The sequence below is a fragment of the Hyla sarda genome, chromosome 9 (assembly GCF_029499605.1).
Source record: "Hyla sarda isolate aHylSar1 chromosome 9, aHylSar1.hap1, whole genome shotgun sequence".
In the NCBI taxonomy this organism is placed as follows: domain Eukaryota; kingdom Metazoa; phylum Chordata; class Amphibia; order Anura; family Hylidae; genus Hyla; species Hyla sarda.
This window is the reverse complement of record NC_079197.1, coordinates 124,773,853-124,799,430: the sequence shown is the minus strand read 5'-3', so window position 1 is coordinate 124,799,430 and position 25,578 is coordinate 124,773,853. Positions and strand designations below refer to the sequence as shown.

Here is a 25,578-nt window from a genome sequence, read left to right as displayed (position 1 = left end):
GCGCCAAAACCAGGTGAGCTGGTGACGTCATGAGGGGTGGATGCCAGGGCCAGGTAGGGGCCGGGCATTAAAGACCTAAATAATAAAACATATTCAAAGAAGGGGCATGAAAACCACATAAAACATGTAAAAAATCATAGGTATAGTCTTTTACAGGAGTATTTGGAAGTTCAAACTGAACCGCGAGAATTGTCCGTAGTGGCGACCAATCAGGAAGCTGCCGGCGTCCGTGGGACCAATCAGGTGGCAGTAGGAGTAGGCTATCATCGCTGTGCAGGGTTGCCGCTGTGGGGAATGAATGGAGACGAGCCCCTAGAAGCTGATTGGCCGTTTGCTGTGGGAGGTGAGGAGGCGGCCAATCAGGAGCGAGCCGTACTATGCTGAGTACAGTTACGATGTCATAGGGGAACATGAGCCGTATGGGGATAAGTCCAAAGAGAGTGGGTCGGGTGCTGTCCGTGATCTTACATGAGCCAATCAGAGGGGGGACGTATAAGTCCGGGTTGCAAGTCTTTGTCGCTGGTGGCGGTGGAATAAAGTTCAAAAACGTCAGCCAATCGCTGTAGGATAAGTCCGGGTGGCGTCCAATCAGAATGAAGACGTGTATATCCTCTACGGGAGATTCCTAGAGGCGTCGGCAGCAAATCCATTTTGAATAATACGACCAATAGCTGCTGGTCAAGGTCCCGGCGGCGACCAATCATGAAGAAGGATGTGTTGTAGTGCTGTCAAGGTGCCGATGTCAGACTTAATCATCGTCCGGGCGGGCTGTCATCTGATCTCGAAGTCCGGAGCACACTTGGAACTTGTCATGGAGGAGCTGGAAACCTGTAAGGGAGTAAGGAGGTAGACAGGGAAGGGAGAGACACGTGGTCTCTCCCTTCCCCAAGCGGCGGCTTGCTGAAGGCTTGTCGCGCATTGAGGAGGCATCTGGTGCGGCTGTGAGGAGGCATCTGGTACGGCTGTCATCGAAGCCCGGAACATACTTGGAAGTTGTCATGGAGGAGCTGTAAACCTATAGGGGAGTAAAGGGGTAGAAGGGGAGGGGAGAGACAGGTGATTTTGGCAGCGGCTTGCTGTCAGCTTGTCCCGCAGTGAGGAGGCATCTGGTGCGGATGTCATTTTGTCATCAGGACATCCGCACCAGATGCCTCCTCACTGTGGGACAAGCTGACAGCAAGCCGCCGCCAAAATCACCTGTCTCTCCCCTCCCCTTCTACCCCTTTACTCCCCTATAGGTTTACAGCTCCTCCATGACAACTTCCAAGTATGTTCCGGGCTTCGATGACAGCCGTACCAGATGCCTCCTCACAGCCGCACCAGATGCCTCCTCAATGCGCGACAAGCCGACAGTAAGCTGCGTCTTGGGGAAGGGAGAGACCACCTCTCCCTTCCCTGTCTACCTCCTTACTCCCTTACAGGTTTCCAGCTCCTCCATGACAAGTTGCGAGTGTGCTCCGGACTGCGAGATCAGATGGCAGCCCGCCCGGACGATGATTAAGTCTGACATCGGCACCTTGACAGCACTACAACACATCCTTCTTCATGATTGGTCGCCGCCGGGACCTGCCCAGCAGCTATTGGTCGTATTATTCAAAATGGATTTGCCGCCGACGCCTCTAGGAATCTCCCATAGAGGATATACACGTCTTCATTCTGATTGGATGCCACCCGGACTGATGCTACAGCGATTGGCTGACGTTTTTGAGCTTTTTTGAACTTTATTTCACCGCCACCAGCGACAAAGACTTGCAACCCAGACTTATACGTCCCCCCTCTGATTGGCTCATGTAAGATCACGGACAGCCAATCAGCACCCGAGGAACTCTCTTTGGACTTATCCCCATATGGCTCATGTTCCCCTATGACATCGTAACTGTACTCAGCATAGTACGGCTCGCTCCTGATTGGCCGCCTCCTCACCTCCCACAGCAAACGGCCAATCAGCTTCTATAGGGGCTCGTCTCCATTCATTCCCCACAGCGGCAACCCTGCACAGCGATTACAGCCTACTCCTACTGCCTCTCGCGGTTCAGTTTGAACTTCCAAATACTCCTGTAAAAGACTATACCTATGATTTTTTACATGTTTTATGTGGTTTTCATGCCCCTTCTTTGAATATGTTTTATTATTTAGGTCTTTAATGCCCGGCCCCTACCTGGCCCCGGTATCCACCCCTCATGACGTCATCAGCTCACCTGGTTTTGGCGCCATTTTCTCATGTATTTAAACACATATACCTGTTACCTTGCCATACAGCAACCACCTGCAATTGAAAAAGGGAGCTGTGACTCCCGAAACGCGTCTTGCTTTATATTTATTTATTATTTTCTTTGATTTCTTATGCTGTAAAAATAAATTAGTTTGCATCAATACCCACGACTTGGGTTACTTCCTTGGGAGCGCCAACACAGCTTTTTTCCTCCTATACCTCTGCATTACTCTACGGACTCTCCTCTGGGCTCTGTCCTCACGCTGCTGGCCTGCATACCAAGCTACCATCACCGGCAAGGAACACGCTACCCCCACCTGGGTACCCACCTATACCGGATAAAGACCTACACCGCACCCGGCGCTACCTCCGCTTTTTTCCTCCATTTTATTGCTCCCCATATAATGACCAAATTGTGATAGATACCAGCACCACATAGGTTTTCAAAAACCATTTAAGTGATTACAGTGCAGTTACATCTAGTGACTCACAGGTGACGTCTCTTTGAACAGAGACGTTCACTTTTCCATTTCTTCTGCATCTGGCCCAGGGCATCATGAAGGCTTGTCTCGGCCACAACTCTGCCAGACAAACATTTTAGGCTCCTCACTCCAGCACAGTCTTCACCTTTATAAAAACTCACCATATGTATTGCCCTACACAGTAATAGTGCCCACTTTGTGCCCCCATATAGTAGTTAAACCCACCTATATGTCCCCATATAGTATTAGGCCAAACTCTCTGCTGCCACATATGGTATTTGGCCCACCTTTGTGCCCCATATAGTATTAGGCCTAGCTCTGAGACCAACCTTTGTGCCCCCATATAGTATCAAGCCCACCTCTGTGCCCGCTTATGATATCTGGCCCACCTCTATGACTCCAAATGGTATCAGGTTCATCTATGTGCCTCTTCTTCTTAGTATTAGGCCCAACTATGTTCCCTCATATAGTATCAAGACCAACTTTGCTATCAGGTCTACCTTTCTGCCTCCATTCAGTATTAGCCCCAACTATATGCCCCCATATGGTACTAGACCTATCTATGTGCCTCCATCTAGTATTAAGCCCAACTATGTACCTCAATATAGTATAGGCCCCTCTCTGTGCCCTCCATATAGTAAGGGCCCCTCTCCAAGCCCCCTAAAGAGTATTAGGCCTGCAAATCTAATACTATCAGAAGTTGAGGCATAAAAAGTAGCATGTACAGCTGCCATCACACTGATCTGTCAGGAGGGAACAGTGAGTGGCATTATCCTGTGCCCACTCCTAGTGCCAGCCCTAGTGTGTGACAGAGACAGTAACAGCCAGGAGGAGGTTAGCAGCTGCAGGAGGGCAGGCTAGTTCTTGCGTCCTATACTTTCCTATGGTACGCAGTTGTCTGCTGGCAGCGGGGGTTTAGGTGTACAGGCAGTGCTGTAATGTGGAAATGCCACCTTTAAACAACTGTGCCCTACCCCCTCTGCACGTGGACATTGGCATAGCTGCTGTGAGGGAGACATCACTGAAATGCAAAGCTTATTGCTGTTATGCAGGGCAGCTCAGTTTATACCATCAGTTTATACCATGTGGATTGCACAGATGAAAGTTGCAGCTGGTCAGATGTGGATGTAGTGAGTGGGCATTGTGCACCATGTTACCCTTGTACCATGCTTTGCAGGTGGCCATGATGCTCTCATCCAATGGGTGCTCTAGGCCGTCATCTACCTCACCTATAGGCGGCGGTCACCCTGGCCACAGGTCCTCTTTAAAGGAACTTCTTTCTGGTTTAAAGGGAACCAAGCGCTAGATTTTAACATATATAAAGCTTGGCAACATGTTATATATGGTAAAATCTTTATCCTCAACATCCCGAAGCATTGTGAGGGTATGAAGTTATAAAGTCTCCCCCGTCGCCCCCTTAGTAGTCCTCTAAGCGGGGCGCTATACTTACTTAGTCCCGTCGCTCCAGCCGTAGTGATGCCCCCTCGGCTTGATTGACGGCCCGAGTCATTGCTCTGATTCCTAAGCAGACAGAGCAGAGCAATAACGCAGGCTGTCAATCTAAGCGAGGGGGCGTCACTACGGCTGGAGCGACGGGACCTAGTAGGTATAGCTCTACGACCAGGGGACTACTTAAATGGCGGCAGGGCAGACTTTGTAACTTCATATCCTCACCAATCCTAGGGGGGAAACATTCCTGAGGATGGTGAGGATAAGTATTTTACCATATATAACGGGTTGCCAACCATTATATGTGGTAAAATCTAGTGCTTGGTTCCCTTTAATGCTATGTTTCTTAAGTATAATAAATGTATAAAAACAACATTGACATATAATTTATTTTTTAGTTTCTTAACAGCATTATCATTTGCATTCAAAGGGTAGGGTCACACGTGCTGCATTTTTTAAAGCTGATTTTGCTACCCTTCAACTTCAATGGATAGGAAAATACGCAGCAACGAATACAGCACGTAGAACCCTACCTCAAGGCTGGAAACTCTTGCATGGCTAGCCTGAGAAGTAGATACAATTGAATCCAGGCTTGATAATGCCCTGTGAGCTGAACAGCTTGGACTCCAGAACAATACCTTGCTTGAAACCTTCCTAACCACTCCTTTATAGGTACACTAATCAGAGTTAGACCTGAATTGAATTAAAAGGAAACTGAAGGTAAACTTATCTACAGATTGTTTGCTATGGGCAAATATTTCTCTGTCACCCAAAAATATTCACCATGTTCACTGTCAAAATTTCAGCTGTGATTTGCTCTCAAACCTGACGCTCATTCATACCTTTGCACATCGGTTCCTCTCTCCTTCCTCGTCTATATACTGTTCACATGCACTATGTTCTTGAATCACCTTAAACTAATTCCACTTTCTGCCACAATAGTTGGTCTCATAAATCATTCAACCATCTGCTGTTTCTATTCTCCTTCTGATAACTGTAGAGGACGTATTTCATGACCCTGATCCCCTTTTTACTGCTAACTTTAGCTTCTTACCCGCCACACAAAGAAACCCTGCAAATCTCATTAACACTCACTGTATGGCTTCTTCCATCTCCTTTAACTGTGTCCTCTGGAACACTTGGTCAGTGTGCAACAAACTTATCATTATCCTTGACTTATTCCTCTCAAACTTTCTGAACTGGCTGGAATAGAAACATGAGTTTAACAGTCTAACACCGCTTCCTTCCCTGTTATAACTTATGCACCCTCAGACCTGAGAACAGTCATGGCAGAAGAGTACACATTCTACTTTCCTTGCAATGCACGAGGTCATTCCTCCGGTACCCTCGCTCACATTTCCCTTCTTTAAGGTCCACACGCTCAGGCCTTTTTCACCCATTCTCTTTGCTGACCGGCTCCCTAATTCTTTTTCCTTGGAAAATACTGGCTCTCATTATGGTGACAACCCAATCTCCCAATCTACCTCCATCTTTAACCTCCTCCCTAAACCTCTTACAATTAATTTTATACACATGAAGATGTTAATTTACCTGGTTTTCCTCTAGCTCTGCTTAGTTTTCTACAAAAGCTCATTTGTTTCTCCCAATGTATAACCACGGCCGACTCTCCTTTGCTGTCAAACATTTTCTCCTTCTCAGGATTCGCCTAAAGTTCCAATAGAAATGATTTAACCCTCATTGCTTATTAGGTTTATTTGCAAAATGTATAAACTTTCAGCTGTTTGCAAAAAACAAACAAGAACAATTCAAATAGCTCAACACAACTGATACAAGTGATTTCTCCACATTTAACACAAAATGCATTTAAATAGGCACTGTCACCAACCTTTTTTTTTTATATGTTGTCAATCAGACAGGCGGGAGCAAGCGCTGTGGACGGCGAGGCTGCGCTCTTTGGCTGCCTAGCCTCGCAGCTGTCTTATTGGCTGCCTGCCCCCGGCATGTACAGTCTGGAGGCAGCGCGGCACTGAATCTCAGTGCTGTGCTGATGCTCCTGGACTGTAGATGTCCTATATGGGTAAGTGAGGTCTTATTTCACTTACCCGTACTTTGTTTCGGTCCCGGGTCTCGGGGTGAGCACGGCAGGTGGACGATGTTCCTATACTCCTCCTCCCTGGATAACACTACACTGCTAAACAGGGAGGAGGAGACTCTGGAGCAGCCTGAAGTGCTATTGGTCGCTCATCTCATTAAAAGGCAGGGAGGGGGTTAGGGATAGTTTAGCAATAGGTAGGGACAGCAAAAAAAATACAGATGGTGGGAGCTACTCTTTAATGATTACTGGAATCTTGCAGTTATTCAACTTCTTGACAAGCATCTGTAGTACTTAGTAGAGCACCCTTTTGCTTTCGATTTTCTAAATGGTTTAAATCAGTTGACTACAATCGCCACTTGGAGCACTTTGATGCCAAGATATCCGCAATAGGTAAAAAATACCGGGAGGACACACTATAAGCCCTCAGGATGAGAAGATAGTTGTACTTTTAAAACTTTACCGTACTGATTCCCTAAATGTACTGTATATACAAGTTTCTATCATATTCCCTCTGTCGCATCTTTCTTCCAAACTATACATGTTAAGGTCCTTTAACCTTTCCTGGTAAGTTTTATCCTGCAATCCATGTACTAGTTTAGTAGCTATTTTCAGAACTCTCTCCAATGTATCTATATCCTTCTGGAGATACGGTCTCCAGTCCTGTGCACAATACTATAAGTGAGGTCTCACCAGTGTTCTGTATAGCGGTATGAGTACTTCCCTTTTTCTACTTCTAATACATCTCCCTATACACCCATGAGCACTTCCCTCTTTCTACTGCTAATACCTCTCCCTATACACCCATGAGCACTTCCCTCTTTCTACTGCTAATACCTCTCCCTATACACCTACCTTAGCATTCTGCTTTCAGTTTCCGCTGCTCTACAACATTGTGTGCCTATCTTCAAGTCTTCTAAAATTATGACCCCTAAATCCCTTTCCTCAGATACTGAGGTAAGGACTGTGTCAAATATTCTATATTCTGCCCTTGGGTTTTATGCCCCAGATGTATTATCATGCACTAGTTGCCAGAGATCTAACCATTCTTCTAGTTTACCCAAATCCTTACAAATGACAAATCTTTGTGTCATCATCAAAAAGACCAATACGTTTCCATCAAGACCTTCCGCAATGTTACTAATAAAGATATTAAACAAAATGGGTCCCAGTACAGATTCTTGAGGTCATCCTGGTTAGTATAATGGTCTTCTTATCCTGTGGGTTTATAGCTTGACCTCCAGTGTTTTGGCTGTTGCTGATATCCAGGTATCTTTCTGATGTTGACCTGTGATTGGGGTCTGGCATAGCCGTCTGTTGAGGATGCCGCTCCCCCCACCATACCATATAAGGATCATTGAGTCAATAAGGCAAATTTTATGTTGCTACGAGCACTTAAACAAAGATAACAGCCTATTTGCCTTTCAGTACCATCTCTACGCTGATTACACCCAGCTATAGACTTCTTCTCGAGACACCAACCCTGTCCTACCACCAAACACTAGTGTTTATCCTCCACTGTCTCTAACATCATGTCCACTCTCTCCTTTTGAAACTCAGCATTTCAAAGACCAAGCTTCTTGTGTTTCTACCAACTACCCTCTGCAACAACTATTAAATGATTAAATATTATTACAAATAAAGATTATAATTATGATTAAAGCATAATTATATAATTAACTACTACTGATGCATATAGCTCACAGAGCATTGAACTGAACATATCTTTCAAGCTGAGAGTAACACTAGGTATGTCCGGGTTTGCCGTCTGTGAATATAAACAAGAATGTTCTTTCTGACAGCAAACATCTTGGAAAGGATAAGGAAATTGAACCATAAAATATATTAGAAGGCTGTAAACTATTTAAGTTATACAGTTATTAACCCTTATAACAATGATCATTTATAATAAGTATAAGAAATCTATGGGCTAACTGACACATAACAGTGTTTTTTCCTTTGGAATTGCGCTAAAATACATGATCAGCTTAAGGTAAAAAAAATATTTTCTCAGTTACATGCTGTGCTTTATTTTCACATCATTATTTAAAGTGAACAGCCAGCAGGGGGCAGAGGTACGATTATAATACTCTTGTAACATGCGATAGTGCTTGTCATTAGGTCTTCGGTAGTTAACTCTTTTAAATATGTAAAATAATCTAGTTTATTACTTCTATCTTGCATTAACAGCAGTGTTCCCCCACAGGTGGTAACGTATGTTTAAGTTTTGTAATGATGGTTATACAAAGGCAACTCATTTTTTACAAAGAGATGGATTTATGGAATTATAATCAAGTACATATACATTTTATTGTAGGCATTATGTGCTTAAACATAACTCAAAGGATATATCACTTTACTACACTACAGTAGCATGCTGTATAACATAAGCTTGGCTATCAATTATACTTAAAGGATAGGGGATAAGATGTCTGATCGCGGGGGTCCCGCCTCTGGGGACCCCTGCGATCTCGGCTGCGGTATGCCAGACATCATGTACACGGAGCAATCTTCGCTCCGTGCCGGATGACGCCCTGCTCGTGACGTCACGCACTGCACCTGATGCTCTAAACAAACGCCGGTTGCTGCAGGGAGATCGCGGGGGTCCCCAGCGGCAGGACCCCCACAATCAGACTTCCTATCCCCTATCCCTTAGATAGGGGATAAGATGTCCAGGGGTGGAGTACCCCTTTAAGGACTTCACATTAGTATTAGAGCATTAAACCTGAATAAAATTAATGGGGGAAAAACACCTCAAATCCTGTTGCTTTTTTCTTGACATAACACAATGTAAATGTTAACATGAAGCTCTACTTTTTTTTAATGATAGATTTAGCTATGGAATCAGGATCACTGTATACATGAACTAAGTACAGTACACTGATCCCTTTCTAAGATTCAGCCTTTAATCCTCTTCGGATGCCCCAGTTATGTTAAAAAATGAATAAACTTGTCGGGAAGCAAGAAAGTTCTCTCTTTTTCCCAAAGCTTATTCAGTTTTAAAATGTGAATGTTAGTTCTAGTTAAGTATAATAAAGCTCTGAATCTGTTTTTCATTTGTTTTAGATGCCTTTATATTATATTATTTTATGTTGTGTGTTTTTTTTTACAGATGTGTAGGATTAACCTCACAACAGCCCAGAAGAGGGAGCACCATCTATTATTTATGATTGTGTGTATGGTCACCTGCTATTTATTCTGCTGGTTACCGTACGGTTTGGTCTCCTTGATCACAACATTCGGAAAGCCCGGAGCAGTCCCTCCTACAGTCAGCATCATACCATCCATTCTCGCCAAGACCAGCACTTTTCTTAATCCTCTTATTTATATTTTTATGAATAAGCAGGTAAGTCTTCAGATTTTTTTTGAGGTTAATATATTATTTTTGAAGTTGTTGGAACCAAATGAAACTTTCTAAACATTATATAACTATGTGTGACTTACTGTCATAAGCAATGGTTTCCTAGATCATCAGCCAAGCAGTGGGGGCCACAGAAAAGGCAGGATTGATGCACTCACCACAAGGCCTCCATACTCAAACCTGACAGTCGTCTTATCTAAAACAGAACCTGCATTTTTCAGCCCATAGCAGTCTAGTTTTCTTGTACACAACTCCACTGCAAATGAAGGCAATGGGGGCTGGCTGTTAATGATAGGACATGTAATGAGCTCAGTGACATCAGATTTCCTTCTGCTAAGCACCTAGAAATGGTCTGGACAGAAATGGGTATGTAGTGGTACCCGTGTAACTGAATGGTGAGCATGGAAACTGGGAGCTACTTGTTGGCAGATAAAATGATCATCTCTACTGATGGTCTGTCTGGGCCATCCGGAGTCTGTCCACAGTGTGTGCGTGCCCTCACATAACCACTCCCACCACCTCCTAATGGCTTGGTCAGAACGGCCTACATGGCGGGCAATTTATCAAAAAGACCATCCTTGTGTTTTCAGTCTTGGATTCTGTCAACTAGGCAAATTGTCTTTAAAGGGGTACTCTGCCCCTAGACATCTTATCCCTTATCCTAAGGATAGGAGATAAGATGTCTGATCGCGGGGGGTCAGACTGCTGGGATCCCCCGTGATCTCCAGGCCGGCACCCCGGAGTTCCGAACATTTATGTTTATTCAGAAAGCTTTCTTTTGGTGTCCGTGTTTGTGACATCATGCCACGCCCCCTCCATTCATGTCTATGGGAGGGGACATGATGCTGGGGTGTTGGCCCGGAGATCATGAGGGGTCCCAGCTGCCAGACCCCCGCGATCAGACATATTATCACCTATCCTAGCACTCAACAATCTGGCACTACCCAAAAGTAGTTTCAAGACCCTGTTGATAGGGCAGCAGGGGAAGCACTTTTACGCTCTCTTAGTCTAATCAGACCACACCTGAGCTTTGCTGCAGTCCAACAATTCTGTCTGGGTGCATTATCTTTTTTGTCAATATGTGTATAAGAATCATTATGATAACAGCAGTGTGCTGCTGTTATCCTCTTGTTTGTATTTGTAGTTCAGCCGCAGCAGCTGTATACTTATTTCATACAATAGTTGTGTATCAGAATGTGCTGACCAATTTTTGCTTTTTATGAATCATTATGATAGATAGAGAGATAGATAGATGCTTGAAAATGGAGGTGTGAGGCTGCTTAAACGACGCTGCACTTTACACTTTCTGATGGAATAAATACATCCGCCTTTTGCACTTTATTTTTGTGTGCTGTGGGACTCTATTAATTTTTGTATGGAGGATTTCTGACCAAAGTCCACAGAACCTGCGAGCCTGGCTGTGCTGCTTCTCTACTTTTCTAGATAGATATGAGATAGATAGGTATCCATAGGAAAGGATCACAGCACACAAAAGGATTTCAGTAAAATGCGGTGTTTATTGCATCTTCAGCAAACAAAAGTGCAACCTCACGCCGCCTTTCTCAAGCATCAGCGAGAGGCCGCAGAATCGTTGCACTTTTGTTTGCTGAGGATGCAATAAACACCGCATTTTACTGAAATCCTTTTGTGGGCTGCGATCCTTTCCTGATTAATGTTGGATTTCCTGACCAGGAACCCTATGATGGCGTGCACCTTATATTAACACTAAATGGGCAGATGTGCTGCTTTTCTGGACTTCTAGATAGATAGATAGATGGATGGATAGATATGAGATAGATATATAGATAGATAGATATGAGATAGATAGATATGAGATAGATATGAGATAGATAGATAGATATGAGATAGATAGATAGATGAGATAGATAGATACAAGATAGATAATTAGATGGGTTTGAATGTCTATCTCTTCTGAGAATTAGATCCCCTGCAGCTGTAATGTTAGAGGATCTATTGTGTATTCCAAAGGAGATGACAACCTAAATAAACACATATTTATTATTCTCAATCCAAGCCATTTATCATCGGACCTCTTTATACATAGGCCACTGTAATAAATTCTAATAAAAACAGACAGGTTGCTAAAGTTCTTACTAAAGTTCCTGCATAAGATTATAGAAGACCTGCTGTCATTACTGATATATTTCTCTTCTGCATAAATGAGCAATTTGGGAGCATATACCCTTTTTTAGACCTGTTTTGCTATCATTATTAAGGGGACAGTAACTGGGTGTTACTGTCCCCCTTGTCATAGAGGGGACATCACTAAATATTGTTAGGTTATGTAAGGACAACATCAAAGGAAATGAGGAAACACCTAATCGTATAGTGCACCCCCACACAACTCCTCAGGGGTACTGAGGAAGTTGTCAATTAGTGGTAACAAGACACGTGGGGTTCTGTTGGGGGCACATGTCTGTGGGATAAGTATACTGCTGATTGGAGTTTTGATCCTTTGCCTGTTCAGTGGTCCCTCAAGTTACAATATTAATTGGTTCTGGGACGCCCATTGTATGTTGAAACCATTGTATGTTGAAACCATAACTCTATGAAAACCTGGTAATTGGTTCTGAAGCCACAAAATGTCATCCAAAAATAGAAAAAAAGTGAGGATTAAAGAAAAATAAGTAGATAACTAATAGAGATAAAGCATATAAAAGTAAGAAAGATCTGCTGGGAGCTGTAAATCACTGTCTATTGTCAGTGTTTCCCAACCAGGGTGCCTCCAGCTGTTGCAAAACTACAGCTCTCAGCATGCCCGGACAGCCAAAGGCTGTCCGGGCATGCTGGGAGTTGTAGTTTTACAACAGCTGGAGGCACCCTGGTTGGGAAACAATGGTTTATGTAGAGGACAGGAGCTTCTTCAGGGTCCTATACAGTATAGACAGTGTCCCAAATGGAGCCGCCCTTACTTGGTGTCCAAAGGAGCAGGTAACCCTGGCACAGGTAAGGAGTAGTACAGAACTTGTAGTTCCTCCCTGTAGTTTAGGGGGCGCTACCAGACATCAGTCAGTGCATGCACTTCAATAACACAGGTGATTTACCAGTAAAATGCCCATTCTGATTGGTCAGTTCCTCCAGTTGTGACACCTTTCACAGATCTGGACTGTCCGTACATTGTATGTTGAGTCCGGTTTCAAGTTACAATGGTCCAGAAAAGACCATTGTATGTTGAAACTATTGTATGTTGAGGCCATTGTAAGTTGAGGGATCACTGTACATGCTCGGCTACGTCCTGCTTTTTCACTTCACAGTTTTTCGCTTTTTACATGTGTTTATTTAACCTAGTAGGCTAGTGGAGGGTTTGGTGGATTTTCAGCTCTTACCCTGGAGCTTAGACATAGTGTCTGCTTTGTCATACTGTATCAGTGTTTGTCGTACATATTTACCTTTTCCAATAATTGTCTCAGATGCTTGAAGGCTACACTTGTGTTATGTGACAGTATTTGTACAGAAAAAACTAGAAGTGTTTACATTTCCCCTACAATTGGGACATGTGCCAACTCGAAGGTGTGCTTGCTAGCCCCCTCTTGTTTTTGTGGGTATAAAGTTGTTTTCAATTATCTGTCTATTTACTAATATATACTAGTCCAATAGAGATACATACATCATTTTTTCTTACACATGTTATGTGGGGGTACCCCGTGTCTAGGTATTCCCTTGTTTATCTTTGATGTTGTTTTATGTTTTAAAACACCTCAGTAGCGCCCCTTAACTGTTTTACAACTTTAGATTGAGCCTCAATTTTCTATATAGATATAGCAGATTCTGCAAGTATGCCCCCCTATTTATTCATACATTTCTAGGAGGAATAACAGAAGCATAGCCCATCATAGGGTTCTAAGAAAAGGTGATCCATAATTGTTATTTCATGGAAAACACAAGTGTTTAAGAAAACTAACATGTCATGAGAGGTAACAGACCCTCATTAAAATAATAGATTGTAGAGCTTAGTTTAAAGGGGAACTCCACCCCTAGACATCTTATCCCCTATCCAAAGGATAGGGGATAAGATGTCTGATCGCGGGGGTCCCGCCACTGGGGACCCCTGCAATATTGCATGCGGCACCCACCTGTTTCTTGTCCGGAAGCGCTGGAGGGTCCGGGTCCCGACCACGGGAATGGAAGTTCGTGACGTCACGACTCCACCCCCGTATGACGTCACGCCCCGTCCCCTCAATGCAAGTCTATGGGAAGGGGTGTGGGTGCCGCATGCTATATGCTGCAGGGGTTCCCAGCGGCGGGACCCCTGCGATCAGACATCTTATCCCCTATCCTTTGGCTAGTGGATAAGATGTCTACGAGTGGAGTACCCCTTTAAGGTTCAAAAGATTAGGGTAACCAGGTCTGTGGCTTGGCTTTCCACTCATTGGCCGAGACACCTCTGCAGTATTGTGGGAATGTCCTACTTTTACATTTCTTTTTGAAAGCAGCCAGAAGAGATGAGCATTGTGGGACTGGAAGAATCTCCAACATGTACTACAATGGGACCTGTGGGGGACAAAATTGTGGCATACCTCTTTAAATGAATTATACATTAATTAAGCCATCTTTTTCCTACCTTTGAGTACTACAGTGGGAAAGTATCTACCCCCTTGGTATTTTGTTTGTTTTGTTGCATTACAATCAAAAATTAAAATAAATTATAATTTAGGATTTATGTAATGGACCTGCCATAATAGTTTAAAACTGTTCAAGGGAAAGAAAAAAAAAAAAAAACTTGCATGTGAAATAGTGCATATATAGTCACCCCCTTTTGCTACAAGACCTATAGATAAGGTCTGGTCCAACCCCTTAACACAAACGTCACAAAAAGAGTTAAATGTGGCCCTCCCTGTGTACAATTAAAGGGGTATTCTAATGGAAAACAATCAACTGGCTCCAGGAAGTTAAACAGATTTGTAAATGACTTCAATCAAAAAATCCTTCCAGTACTTATCAGCTGCTGTATACTATAGAGGAAGTTGTGTAGTTATTTTCTGTCTGACCACAGTCTCTCTGCTGACACCTCTGTCCGTGTCAGGAACTGTCCATAGTAGGAGCAAATCCACATAGCAAACCTCTCCTGCTCTGGACAGTTCCTAACATGGACAGAGGTGTCAGCAGAGAGCACTGTGGTCAGACTGAAAGGAACTATACAACTTCCTCTGTAGCATACAGAAGCTAAGTACTGGAAGAATTAAGATTTTTTTTAATAGAAGTAATTCTGTGGATTAAAAAATAATAATAATTGTTTTCCACCGGAGTATCACTTTAAAGTGTCACATGATCACACCTGTTCTGAGGGGCTGTTATTGACCGCAGAATCTATGGGGTAAACTGCCATTACCGGAGCTCACTTCAGTCTCTGCAGTTGTTGTGGCAGCCTGGCTATGTATGACAACAGCTCCTTCTGCTGATACTGAGGCCCACGAACGCTCTGTAGTGTAACTCTATGTCACAGAGCATTAGCTACATTAGCTACTGTGATGTACAATTACATAATATTGAAATAATGGGTTAAATTGAGGTGTCCTATGAGCCTAGAGCTATCTCTGACCATTCACCCCTTGTTGTCTGCTTGAGTGCGACTACTCCCCCCGGGTCCTAGCCAGTGGAAAATTCATCCCTTCTGGTTGAAGCTAAATGGTGATAATGACAGAATTCCTGATAAACTTAAGGTGTTTCTGCAACATAATCTGATTGATGGGTCCCCAGGCCTGGTATGGGGGACAATGAAGGCTTACCTTTGGGGATGCCTTCAATTCCTTATCTCCTTCATTAAACGTGACTCCTTTAGATGGGGAGTTGAGCTGGCGGGTGAGTGTTGGTGTTACGCCTAGCGCTCCGGGTCCCCGCTCCTCCCCGGAGCGCTCACGGCGTCTTTCTCCCTGCAGCTCCCCGGTCGGTCCCGCTGACCGGGAGCGCTGCTCTGTCATGGCCGTTGGGGATGCGATTCGCACAGCGGGACGCGCCCGCTCGCGAATCGCATCCCAGGTCACTTACCCGTTCCCGTCCCCTGCTGTCATGTGCTGGCGCGCGCGGCTCCGCTCTCTAGGGCGCGCGCGCGCCAGCTCCCTGAGACTTAAAGGGCCAGTGCACCAATGATTGGTGCCTGGCCCAATTAGCTTAATTGGCTTCCACCTGGTCCCTGACTATATCTATCCTCCTCCCTTGCACTTCCTTGCCGGATCTTGTTGCACTTGTGCCTAGAGAAAGCGTTTTGTGTGTTTAAAGCCTGTGTACCAGAACTTCTGCTATCTCCCCTGACTACGAACCTTGCCGCCTGCCCCCGACCTTCTGCTACGTCCGACTCTGCTTCTGCCTACTCCCTTGTACCTCGCCTATCTTCAGCAGCCAGAGAGGTGAGCCGTTGCTAGTGGTTACGACCTGGTCACTACCGCCGCAGCAAGACCATCCCGCTTTGCGGCGGGCTCTGGTGAAAACCAGTAGTGTCTTAGAACCGGTCCACTAGCACGGTCCTCGCTATCCCTCTCTGGCACAGAGGATCCACCTCCAGCCAGCCGGCATCGTGACAGTAGATCCGGCCATGGATCCCGCTGAAGTTCCTCTGCCAGTTGTCGCTGACCTCCCTACGCTGGTCGCCCAGCAAGCTCGTCAGATCGCCCAACAAGATCACCAGCTGTCGTACTTGACCACCATGACACAGCAACTCCAGTCACAACTACAGCAGATTCAGTCTCAGCTACAGCAGCAACAACCATCTCCTCCGCCAGCTCCTGCACCTCCTCCGCAGCGAGTGGCCGCTCCTGGTCTACGCCTATCCTTGCCGGATAAATTTGATGGGGACTCTAAGTTTTGCCGTGGCTTTCTTTCCCAATGTTCTCTGCATCTGGAGATGATGTCGGACCTGTTTCCCACTGAAAGGTCTAAGGTGGCTTTCGTAGTCAGCCTTCTGTCTGGAAAAGCCCTGTCTTGGGCCACACCGCTCTGGGACCGCAATGACCCCGTCACTGCCTCCGTACACTCCTTCTTCTCGGAAATCCGAAGTGTCTTTGAGGAACCTGCCCGAGCCTCTTCTGCTGAGACTGCCCTGTTGAACCTGGTCCAGGGTAATTCTTCCGTTGGCGAGTATGCCGTACAATTCCGTACTCTTGCTTCAGAATTATCCTGGAACAATGAGGCCCTCTGCGCGACCTTCAAAAAAGGCCTATCCAGCAACATTAAAGATGTTCTGGCCGCACGAGAAATGCCTGCTAATCTTCATGAACTTATTCATCTAGCCACTCGCATTGACATGCGTTTTTCTGAGAGGCATCAAGAGCTCCGCCAGGAAAAAGACTTAGATCTCTGGACACCTCTCCCACAGTCTCCACTGCAATCTGCGCCTAGGCCTCCCGCTGAGGAGGCCATGCAAGTGGATCGGTCTCGCCTGACCCTGGAAGAGAGGAATCGCCGTAAGGAAGAGAATCTTTGCCTGTACTGTGCCTGTACTGAACATTTTTTGGTGGATTGCCCAATCCGTCCTCCACGTCTGGGAAACGCACGCTCGCACCCAGCTCTCGTGGGTGTGGCGTCTCTTGATGCTAAGTCGGCTTCTCCACGTCTCACGGTGCCTGTTCGGATTTCTACTTCAGCCAGCTCTTCTCTCTCAGCCGTGGCCTGCCTGGACTCTGGAGCTTCTGGGAATTTTATTCGGGAGTCCTTAGTGAATAAATTCCGCATTCCGGTGACCCGTCTTGTCAAGCCACTCCACGTTTCCGCGGTCAACGGAGCCAAGTTGGATTGCACCGTGCGTTTCCGCACGGAGCCCCTCCTAATGTGCATCGGACCTCATCACGAGGAAATTGTATTCTTGGTCCTTCCTAATTGCACTTCTGAAGTTCTCCTTGGACTACCCTGGCTTCAACACCATTCCCCAACCCTGGATTGGTCCACTAGGGAGATCAAGAGTTGGGGTCCCTCTTGTTCCAAGGACTGCCTTCAACCGGTTCCCAGTACTCCCTGCCGTGACCCTGTGGTTCCTCCTGTATCCGGTCCCCCTAAGGTCATTAAGGACTCTGCCTGCCACAGGAAATGCCCCTCCCCCCCTCCCAGTTCCATCAGGCAAGCTTCTGTGTCCCCTCATGGCCCTCGTCCTGGTGTCACACTGCCCCGTGCCAGGTCTCGCCCTCTGCCCTCTCTCCCCATTCCTACTCCTGCGGTTCTGCCTGCCGTTGAGGAATCCCTCCATCCTTTCCCGGTGTCCTCATCCCAGGGGAGGCAGTTACCCGATAAAGAGAAGGGGAGACCTAAGGGGGGGGGTACTGTTACGCCTAGCGCTCCGGGTCCCCGCTCCTCCCCGGAGCGCTCACGGCGTCTTTCTCCCTGCAGCTCCCCGGTCGGTCCCGCTGACCGGGAGCGCTGCTCTGTCATGGCCGTTGGGGATGCGATTCGCACAGCGGGACGCGCCCGCTCGCGAATCGCATCCCAGGTCACTTACCCGTTCCCGTCCCCTGCTGTCATGTGCTGGCGCGCGCGGCTCCGCTCTCTAGGGCGCGCGCGCGCCAGCTCCCTGAGACTTAAAGGGCCAGTGCACCAATGATTGGTGCCTGGCCCAATTAGCTTAATTGGCTTCCACCTGGTCCCTGACTATATCTATCCTCCTCCCTTGCACTTCCTTGCCGGATCTTGTTGCACTTGTGCCTAGAGAAAGCGTTTTGTGTGTTTAAAGCCTGTGTACCAGAACTTCTGCTATCTCCCCTGACTACGAACCTTGCCGCCTGCCCCCGACCTTCTGCTACGTCCGACTCTGCTTCTGCCTACTCCCTTGTACCTCGCCTATCTTCAGCAGCCAGAGAGGTGAGACGTTGCTAGTGGTTACGACCTGGTCACTACCGCCGCAGCAAGACCATCCCGCTTTGCGGCGGGCTCTGGTGAAAACCAGTAGTGTCTTAGAACCGGTCCACTAGCACGGTCCTCGCTATCCCTCTCTGGCACAGAGGATCCACCTCCTGCCAGCCGGCATCGTGACAGTTGGAGACTAGAAACTGTTTATGTAGCGGATCCTACCGAGGCTAACAGACAGGCATGGCTTTCCATGTGCTGTCAGTATATGATTCATTTGAATGAGAAAATGAACAGGAAACTGTTCTTTACTAAACAGTATTATTTAGAACATGGTAATCAATCTAGTAAGTTGTTAGTCCATTAGGCGCACCAAAATTCAGCTGCCCTACCTAACCTCAGACTCCATGCCTCGGATGGCTCCCTGTTGGTGGATAGTGCCGTCCTGACATCGCTGGCCAGTTCTCCTCCATTTATGTTGATCTCTACTCCTCTGAAACATGTTATAACCTTGACCAATTAAACGTTTACCTGGACGCCATAGATTTCCCCACTTTCTCTGCTACGCAGAAGGATTTTCTTGACTCCTCGTTAACGTTATTTGAAATTCAGGAAGCTATCTCTGACATGGCCAAGGCATAATCTCCTGGACCAGATGGTCTCCCTCTGGAGGTTTACGTTCAGTATCCTGAGATACTTTTACCGGTGCTATAGATCTGTATAAGGTACCGTTTAGGGAGGGGGTCATTTCCTAGTATGACGCTACTATTGTAGTGATTTTGAAACCAGATAAGGACCCCAATGGATTGTGGCTCTTATCGCTCCATATCATTGCTAAATCTAGATCATAAAATCATTGCTAAAGTGTTGGCTACTCACCTTAACCTGGTGATCCTTTATATTCTTCACCCAGACCAATCTGGCTTTATGCCCGGCAAGTCCACTTCGGATAACATTCAAAGGGTACAAGTGGCAGTCCAGGTGGGGGTGGTCCTGGGGGGAGATTTGACCTTTGCGGCACTATATGCATCCAAGGCCTTTGACTCTGTTGAGTGGAGTTATTGTCAGAGGTGCTTTGTAAGTTTAACTTTGGTCCCAATTTTCAGCATTGGGTCTCTATCCTTTATTGATACCCCAGAGTGCTAGTGTTAGTTAATGGTGTCTGTTTTTGCCCATTTACCCTGTAGAGGGGCATGCAGCAGGGGTGCCCGCTTTTGTTTGCGGTGGCCCCTGGCGCTGCTCATGCTACAGGACAGGTCATACTCTGGGATGTCTATTGGGGGTGAGGAGGAATGTATTGGTTTATACGCCGACGGTATGATATTGTTTATATCTCGCCCGGAGGTGATACCTCCCTATACCATTCAAATACTTGATAGATTTGGTACCTTTTCCAGCCTATGTATTAATTTCGTCAAAGTCTGCCTTTATGCCCTTACTGGATGGACCTTGGACGTCGGTGATGAGTGGTCTGCCGGTAGTCTCCACGTTCAAATACCTGGACATGTTTATTAATAGAGATCCCTCCTGGGACCTCAATACTAATGTTATGCTCCCCTATGTCCACGAGAAATTTCGCCAGTGGGCGTCTCTTCCCTTAGCAGTGGCGGGCCATATTATTCTGATCAGACTTATAACACTTTACAGTCCTTATTTCATTCATTTACATGGGGCCCTAATAGACACAAGCTTAAACTGTCCACTCTACAACATCCGTAGGTGGAGGTAGGGGGGGCCCTGCCTGATATCCATCTCTATTACCTTGCTGGTCAGCTCAGATACATTAGGTACTGAGTGCTCTCTGATCCTATGCTGAGTACGGAACGGACTCTTGCAGGCTATGTTAATCTCTCTTCCCATAGACCTCTGTTGGAGGGACCCCCTGTAGGGGACTTACTCCCACTTCATAATTTGGCTATCCAGGTGTGGAGGGCTTCTAGGCAGCACCACTCTTTCGCTGATGTGCATTCTAACTTACCGATTTGGCATAATCCCCATTTCTCCCATCTGTTGGGCTCTCTGGACTTAGTTTTGGTCCGACCGTGGGGTACATATGTTGGAACACTTATACAATCATAATGTCTTGCGCTCCTTTATTCAGGTTCAGAAGGACTAAGGGGTTCCTAAAGAGCCTCCAATTTCTTCATATCCCTTGTTTGTCGTGCTGCATTCCCAGGGACCAAGGGTTCTGGTTTCCATCCTATACACCCATCTCATTCAGGCTAAAATCTCTAAAACTCCTCTCCCAGCTGAGCGGCACTGGAGATCTCATCTTCCTGCCCAGACAGATAGAAACTGGAAAGAGATTAAGTCCTCCCATCTATTTGTTTCTCCAGCTGCTAATAATAAACTCATCCAATGTTATATTACTCACTATTGTTATATTACTCCGTCACAGTAATTTAAGATGGGACATGCAGCCTCTGTCATCATTGCTTCACTCTCAAAGCGGACTTTTGGCACCTTTTGTGGGAATGTCCCTATGTGACGTCCTGTTGGAGGGAGGTTCTTCAGACCTGGGCTACCTTGGTAGCCCCCTTGCCCCAGATGGATCCCCTAATTTGTCTATTTGGTATCCTGGATGAGGAGGTGTGGCCCCAGCATACCCAAATCTTTCTTAGAGAATCCCTATTCCAGGAAGGTGATAGCCCTGCATTCAATGGATCCTAGACACCCTACATGTTCTAAATATAAAAATCTGGTTAATTCTCTCATACCATTTGCAAAAGTGGTGCATAAGAATAGGAAATTCCCTGCTAAGCTTGAGCGAGTTTGGGGAATGTGGGGCTCCTCCCCCCTGACTTTGCTGCTCTACTACAGTGAGAGAATTGTCTAACCCATCTTTGGGGACTACTAGTAATTAGTTGTATTCCTGTCTCTTGTAAATAAGTAAACTTAATGGGCCTCATTTACTAAGCTGAAACCGACCAGTTTTTGTCTGGTTATTTTGCCTGAGACATGTCTGAGACATGTCTGCGCCAGTGTGCGCCATTGTGCGACAGTGTGCGCCTGAAAAACCCGACAAACCTGAAAAGAGGCCTTGGTCTGTCTTAAAGGGGGTGTGGCCTGCAAAGGGAGCATGGTTTCACAACCCGACCAATTTACTATGGAATTCACAGAAAATCCTGTGGGTAAATGGCTGGAAATATCGACCTAGAAAAAGCTGGTCAGAAAATGTTCCCGACTTTTCCCAATAGTAAATAGAGAGGAATCCTGCATGTCTGAAACAACTTTTCCCACTAGTAAAAACCTGAAATTCTTAGTAAATGAGGCCCAATGGCTTGGTTGGCAGCAGTATTCGGCTAAGTTTCCACTTTTTTTTTTTTTTTTTTCTGGCAGTTTTTGGATATCTGCCATTGCAGTTTTTGAGTCAAAGCCAGAAATGTATTCAAAAGGAATAGGACATATAAAGGAAGGACTTACACTTCTCCTCCCTTATGGATCCACTTCTGACTTTGGCTCAGATACTGCAGTGGCAGATATCCAAAAACTGCCAGAAAAAAAACCTAGTGGAAACTTAGCCTTACAGCCTTTTTTTTCATTCGTCCTGTGCTTAACTCTTTTACTTTGAAGATGCTTGATAAAGAAGACCTAGAATGGCTGGACGGTGTGACTACTTAGTTTTTCCTCCGCCCCTTAGGGTGCGTGTTCTCTGTTTTTTGCTTCTTAAATGTACATAATCACATATTTTGTATCTTGATTGCTGTACATGTCTTTATTTGTATTTTGTACCTGCTTTGCTAGCTTGTACTGCCGATGGTTTTTTACTTTTCAATAAAACAAATAAAAATAAATAATAATGGGTTAAATCTTTATAACAAAAATGGAATAGACATCCTTTGGGGATAAGGTGTCTAGGGGCGAATTACCCCTTTAATATCCTATGTGGTGGCCCTGCAGATAAGTTTAACAGTTACGACCTTAGTACCTTATAGACTAGAGCTAATTACTGGGCTTCAAGAAGAAGAAGCTGCTTAATTTTGAGGGACCCTTAATGCTATATAATACCTCTTTATATCTTGAGCTGTTTTAGTGTCAGATTGGTTTACAGTAGATTCCTTACCCAATCCAGAAAAGAATAAACTTGTAATAGGATTTCTTATAGTACCTATCCCTCACACAAGTCAAAGAAGGTGTGCTTACTACCTTGTCTTATATAAATCACACTTAGGTTATTGTACTTGGATTTTTATTGTTTCCAATTTCCCATTTTTCTTATTTTCTAATACTTTTTATTTCAGTTTTACAGATGTTTTTTATCCCTCTTGAAATGTGAATCAGAGCCCCAGGACAGTGACTTAACAATAAACTTGAGACACTCCAAAGACCTTCACACTCAAGAAAATGGCAGAATCCAACACGACTTTAACCAGGCATTTCCAAGAAAGGACACAATGTCTTCGGCTGGAAAGCAGCAAAAATTGACTCTTGTAGTTCATTACATAGATTATAGATGAGCGTTAATGTCAAGGCGCCTGCTGCTTAATGACATAAGTGACTTTTAAATTTAAAAAAGCCAATGTAAGAGGGCCAAAACTGAATTTGGAGAAGAATTGTGTGAATAGAATACGTACGAAGCAGTCATTATGTGATACATCAGTGTGGGACCATCATCATTACAGAGAGTGGTAGGAGTTTGATGTTTATTATCACAATGCTGCAATTGCATTACAAAGTGTTTTCTTTGTAATCTTATAAAAAGGAGAAAGGTGATGTCATCCCCACGTCTATTTAGGATTAATAAATATCAGCAGTAACCTGCTTTTATGTATTCAAGCTTCAGCAGTCAAACAACCACGAGCTTGTCTTATATCTTAATCTGCGACAACAGTCAAAATATAACTATGATTTCATGGAAGAATTTAAGGAACATATGTTCTAGATCTACATATGTACAATATTTACCTCTGAACAATCTTTATGAGGATATTTGAGGTCTGAAGAAGTGGGATCTTTATTTAGATACATTGATAGTAGCTATGGAATCGTGTAAGGAAAGAAGATTGAGACTGTCTACGAAAACACAGTCAGAATGACCTGCTGAGAGGATTCCATAAAGATCGGTTCATTGCATCTGTTATTGTGGAGAGAAGTTCCAATGTGTGTTAATCACCTAGAAAAGGATTACATGTTATACACGTGACAATTTTCTGCATAGAGATTGCTATGAAACATTATACACCTAATTATGGTCTTACTGTTTTTTATGTTTTGGTTTATTACAGATGGATCATCCAGGTTAAAATGTAATAGTAGGTCTCCTCTATGGATGATGCTTGTTTACCATACGACATTTTAATGTTGTAGAAATGGAGAAAAAACAAACTGTAAAGCTATAGAGAGTTTCTGTATAATAAGTGTGTGCCTCTCATAAACCATGTGCAAGTTGTCTATGAAAGTTCTAGATCCTAGCCCCCAATGCCAAATCTAACAGGACCCCACCTACCATGTGACATATATAATACTAGCATGTGACATTGAGGCTTTTTGTACCCCTCAGACAGCAGAGTCTAGCTGCATCAGGCACCTCACCATTTTCTATACCTATGTCCCTCAAAGTACATATACCATTAGTGGTGCAATACACAACTGCACAACTATGGCACTGCAAAAACACAGGTAAATGCACACTGGTTTTGCTGCAGTTTCAGTTCAGAAGTTTGCAAAATAAACATTAAACAAGAAACATTGTATGAAGTAGATTTGATTACATTTTATTCACAAATGTGCCATTTTCTGCTGTGCAGACTCCTTTGATTTGCCTATGTGAGTTCTAACATTCTTTAATTTACTTAAATTACTCCTTACCCCAGAACAATACAGCTCTAAAGTCTTGGCCACAAAATGTCTCCCTTCCCTGCAATCTGTTGTCCACTGTCTGTTGTTAGGTTCAAAACATCTCTAGTTACAGCCTCAGCAAGACAGATTACAGGAAGTGGGATGGGGCTTAACATGTGCTCTGTGCTATAGAGAGAAGAGAAAGAAAGTCTGTGTACCTGCATCTGTGAATGTCCAGAAAATTCACACTGTCCATACAAGGTAAATGAAGGCTCCCTTGCAAAAAAAAAACAGAGAATCATTAACTCCTTCTCCCTCTATGACAACTCCTTCTCCCTCTATGACATCTATAGTAGTGTACTGTTTAAATCTCAGCCCAGCACAGTGGCAACCTGTGTCATTGCATTGCAGAGAGGGGTATGGGATGTGTTATGTTGCACTGTTGTGTACTTAGATTCAGCTGTCATATTCCAATCCCTATGAAGACAAGAGGGGCTTATTACTGACAGTCGCATCATATACAATTATTTTCTCCTCATGGCTTGCTTTTTGCTCTGATATGCATTGTCAGCTGGGAGACCTTATATAGATAGGGCTGTGTCTTTCCAGATCTTGTTCAATCAACTTATTTTACCACAGGGGATTTCAATCTAGGTGTAGAAATATCTCATCTGATCAAGAGAAATGAAAGGCTCCCAGAAATAAGGGGTCTGAATACATATGTCCATGCGAAATTTTAGTTTTTCATACATTTTTAATATGTTTGAAAGCATGTTTTAAGTAATTAAGCCTGTACGGCTTTATTTGTGGGAGTAGTGTGGGTGTATATAACGCTACCCTGTGTCTTGTGGTGAGGCGTATGTTGTGTCACAAACCCCACACAACTCTCCCCTTTTTCATTCATATTTCAGGCCTGCCCTTGAATGTGGTTAATGGTACACCTCTAGCTACTAATGAGAAGGATTTAAGGAGAACTCCAGCAAAAGTTAACTTATCCCCTATCCACAGGATAGGGGATAAGTAGCTGATCGCAGGGGGTGCGACCAGTGGTCGGCCTCGTGATCAGCTACTTATCCCCTATAAGTTAATTTTTTCTGAAATTCTCCTTTAATATGGGTCGCACAGGTGGGTATGTGACATTTTCTGTCATGAACACAAATTCTATTAGTGAATATGCATATTTTAAATGGTGATGGAAATCCCAGTTCATGTTTGTGAATTTTAACACATATGAATAAAAGTTAAGTTTTTATATGCCCTCCATTTTGTTTTAGTAATATTGGACTAGAGTAAACATTACTATTGATGCATTGAAACAGTCTATGATAACCTTCATTTGCCTTTCTAAAATGGGAGGCATGCCTAGAAACAGTATGGGCATAGACTCATACCATGTGTGTACAACAACTCTTTATATCTTTTCTACACATTTCTGTTGTTATCCTAAATCCTTTTA

At 44.6% G+C, this 25,578-nt stretch overlaps 1 protein-coding gene across 1 annotated transcript in view; it reads left to right on the top strand.

The window, feature by feature from the left end:
• The window catches only part of CD40LG (CD40 ligand), a 199,045-nt gene that overhangs the window by 39,056 nt on the left and 134,411 nt on the right, over positions 1-25,578 (top strand). Inside the window, exon 3 of the mRNA XM_056540320.1 lies at positions 9,309-9,542. Coding sequence (XP_056396295.1) covers positions 9,309-9,542 — 234 coding nt within the window. The remainder of the gene's footprint in view (positions 1-9,308; positions 9,543-25,578) is intronic.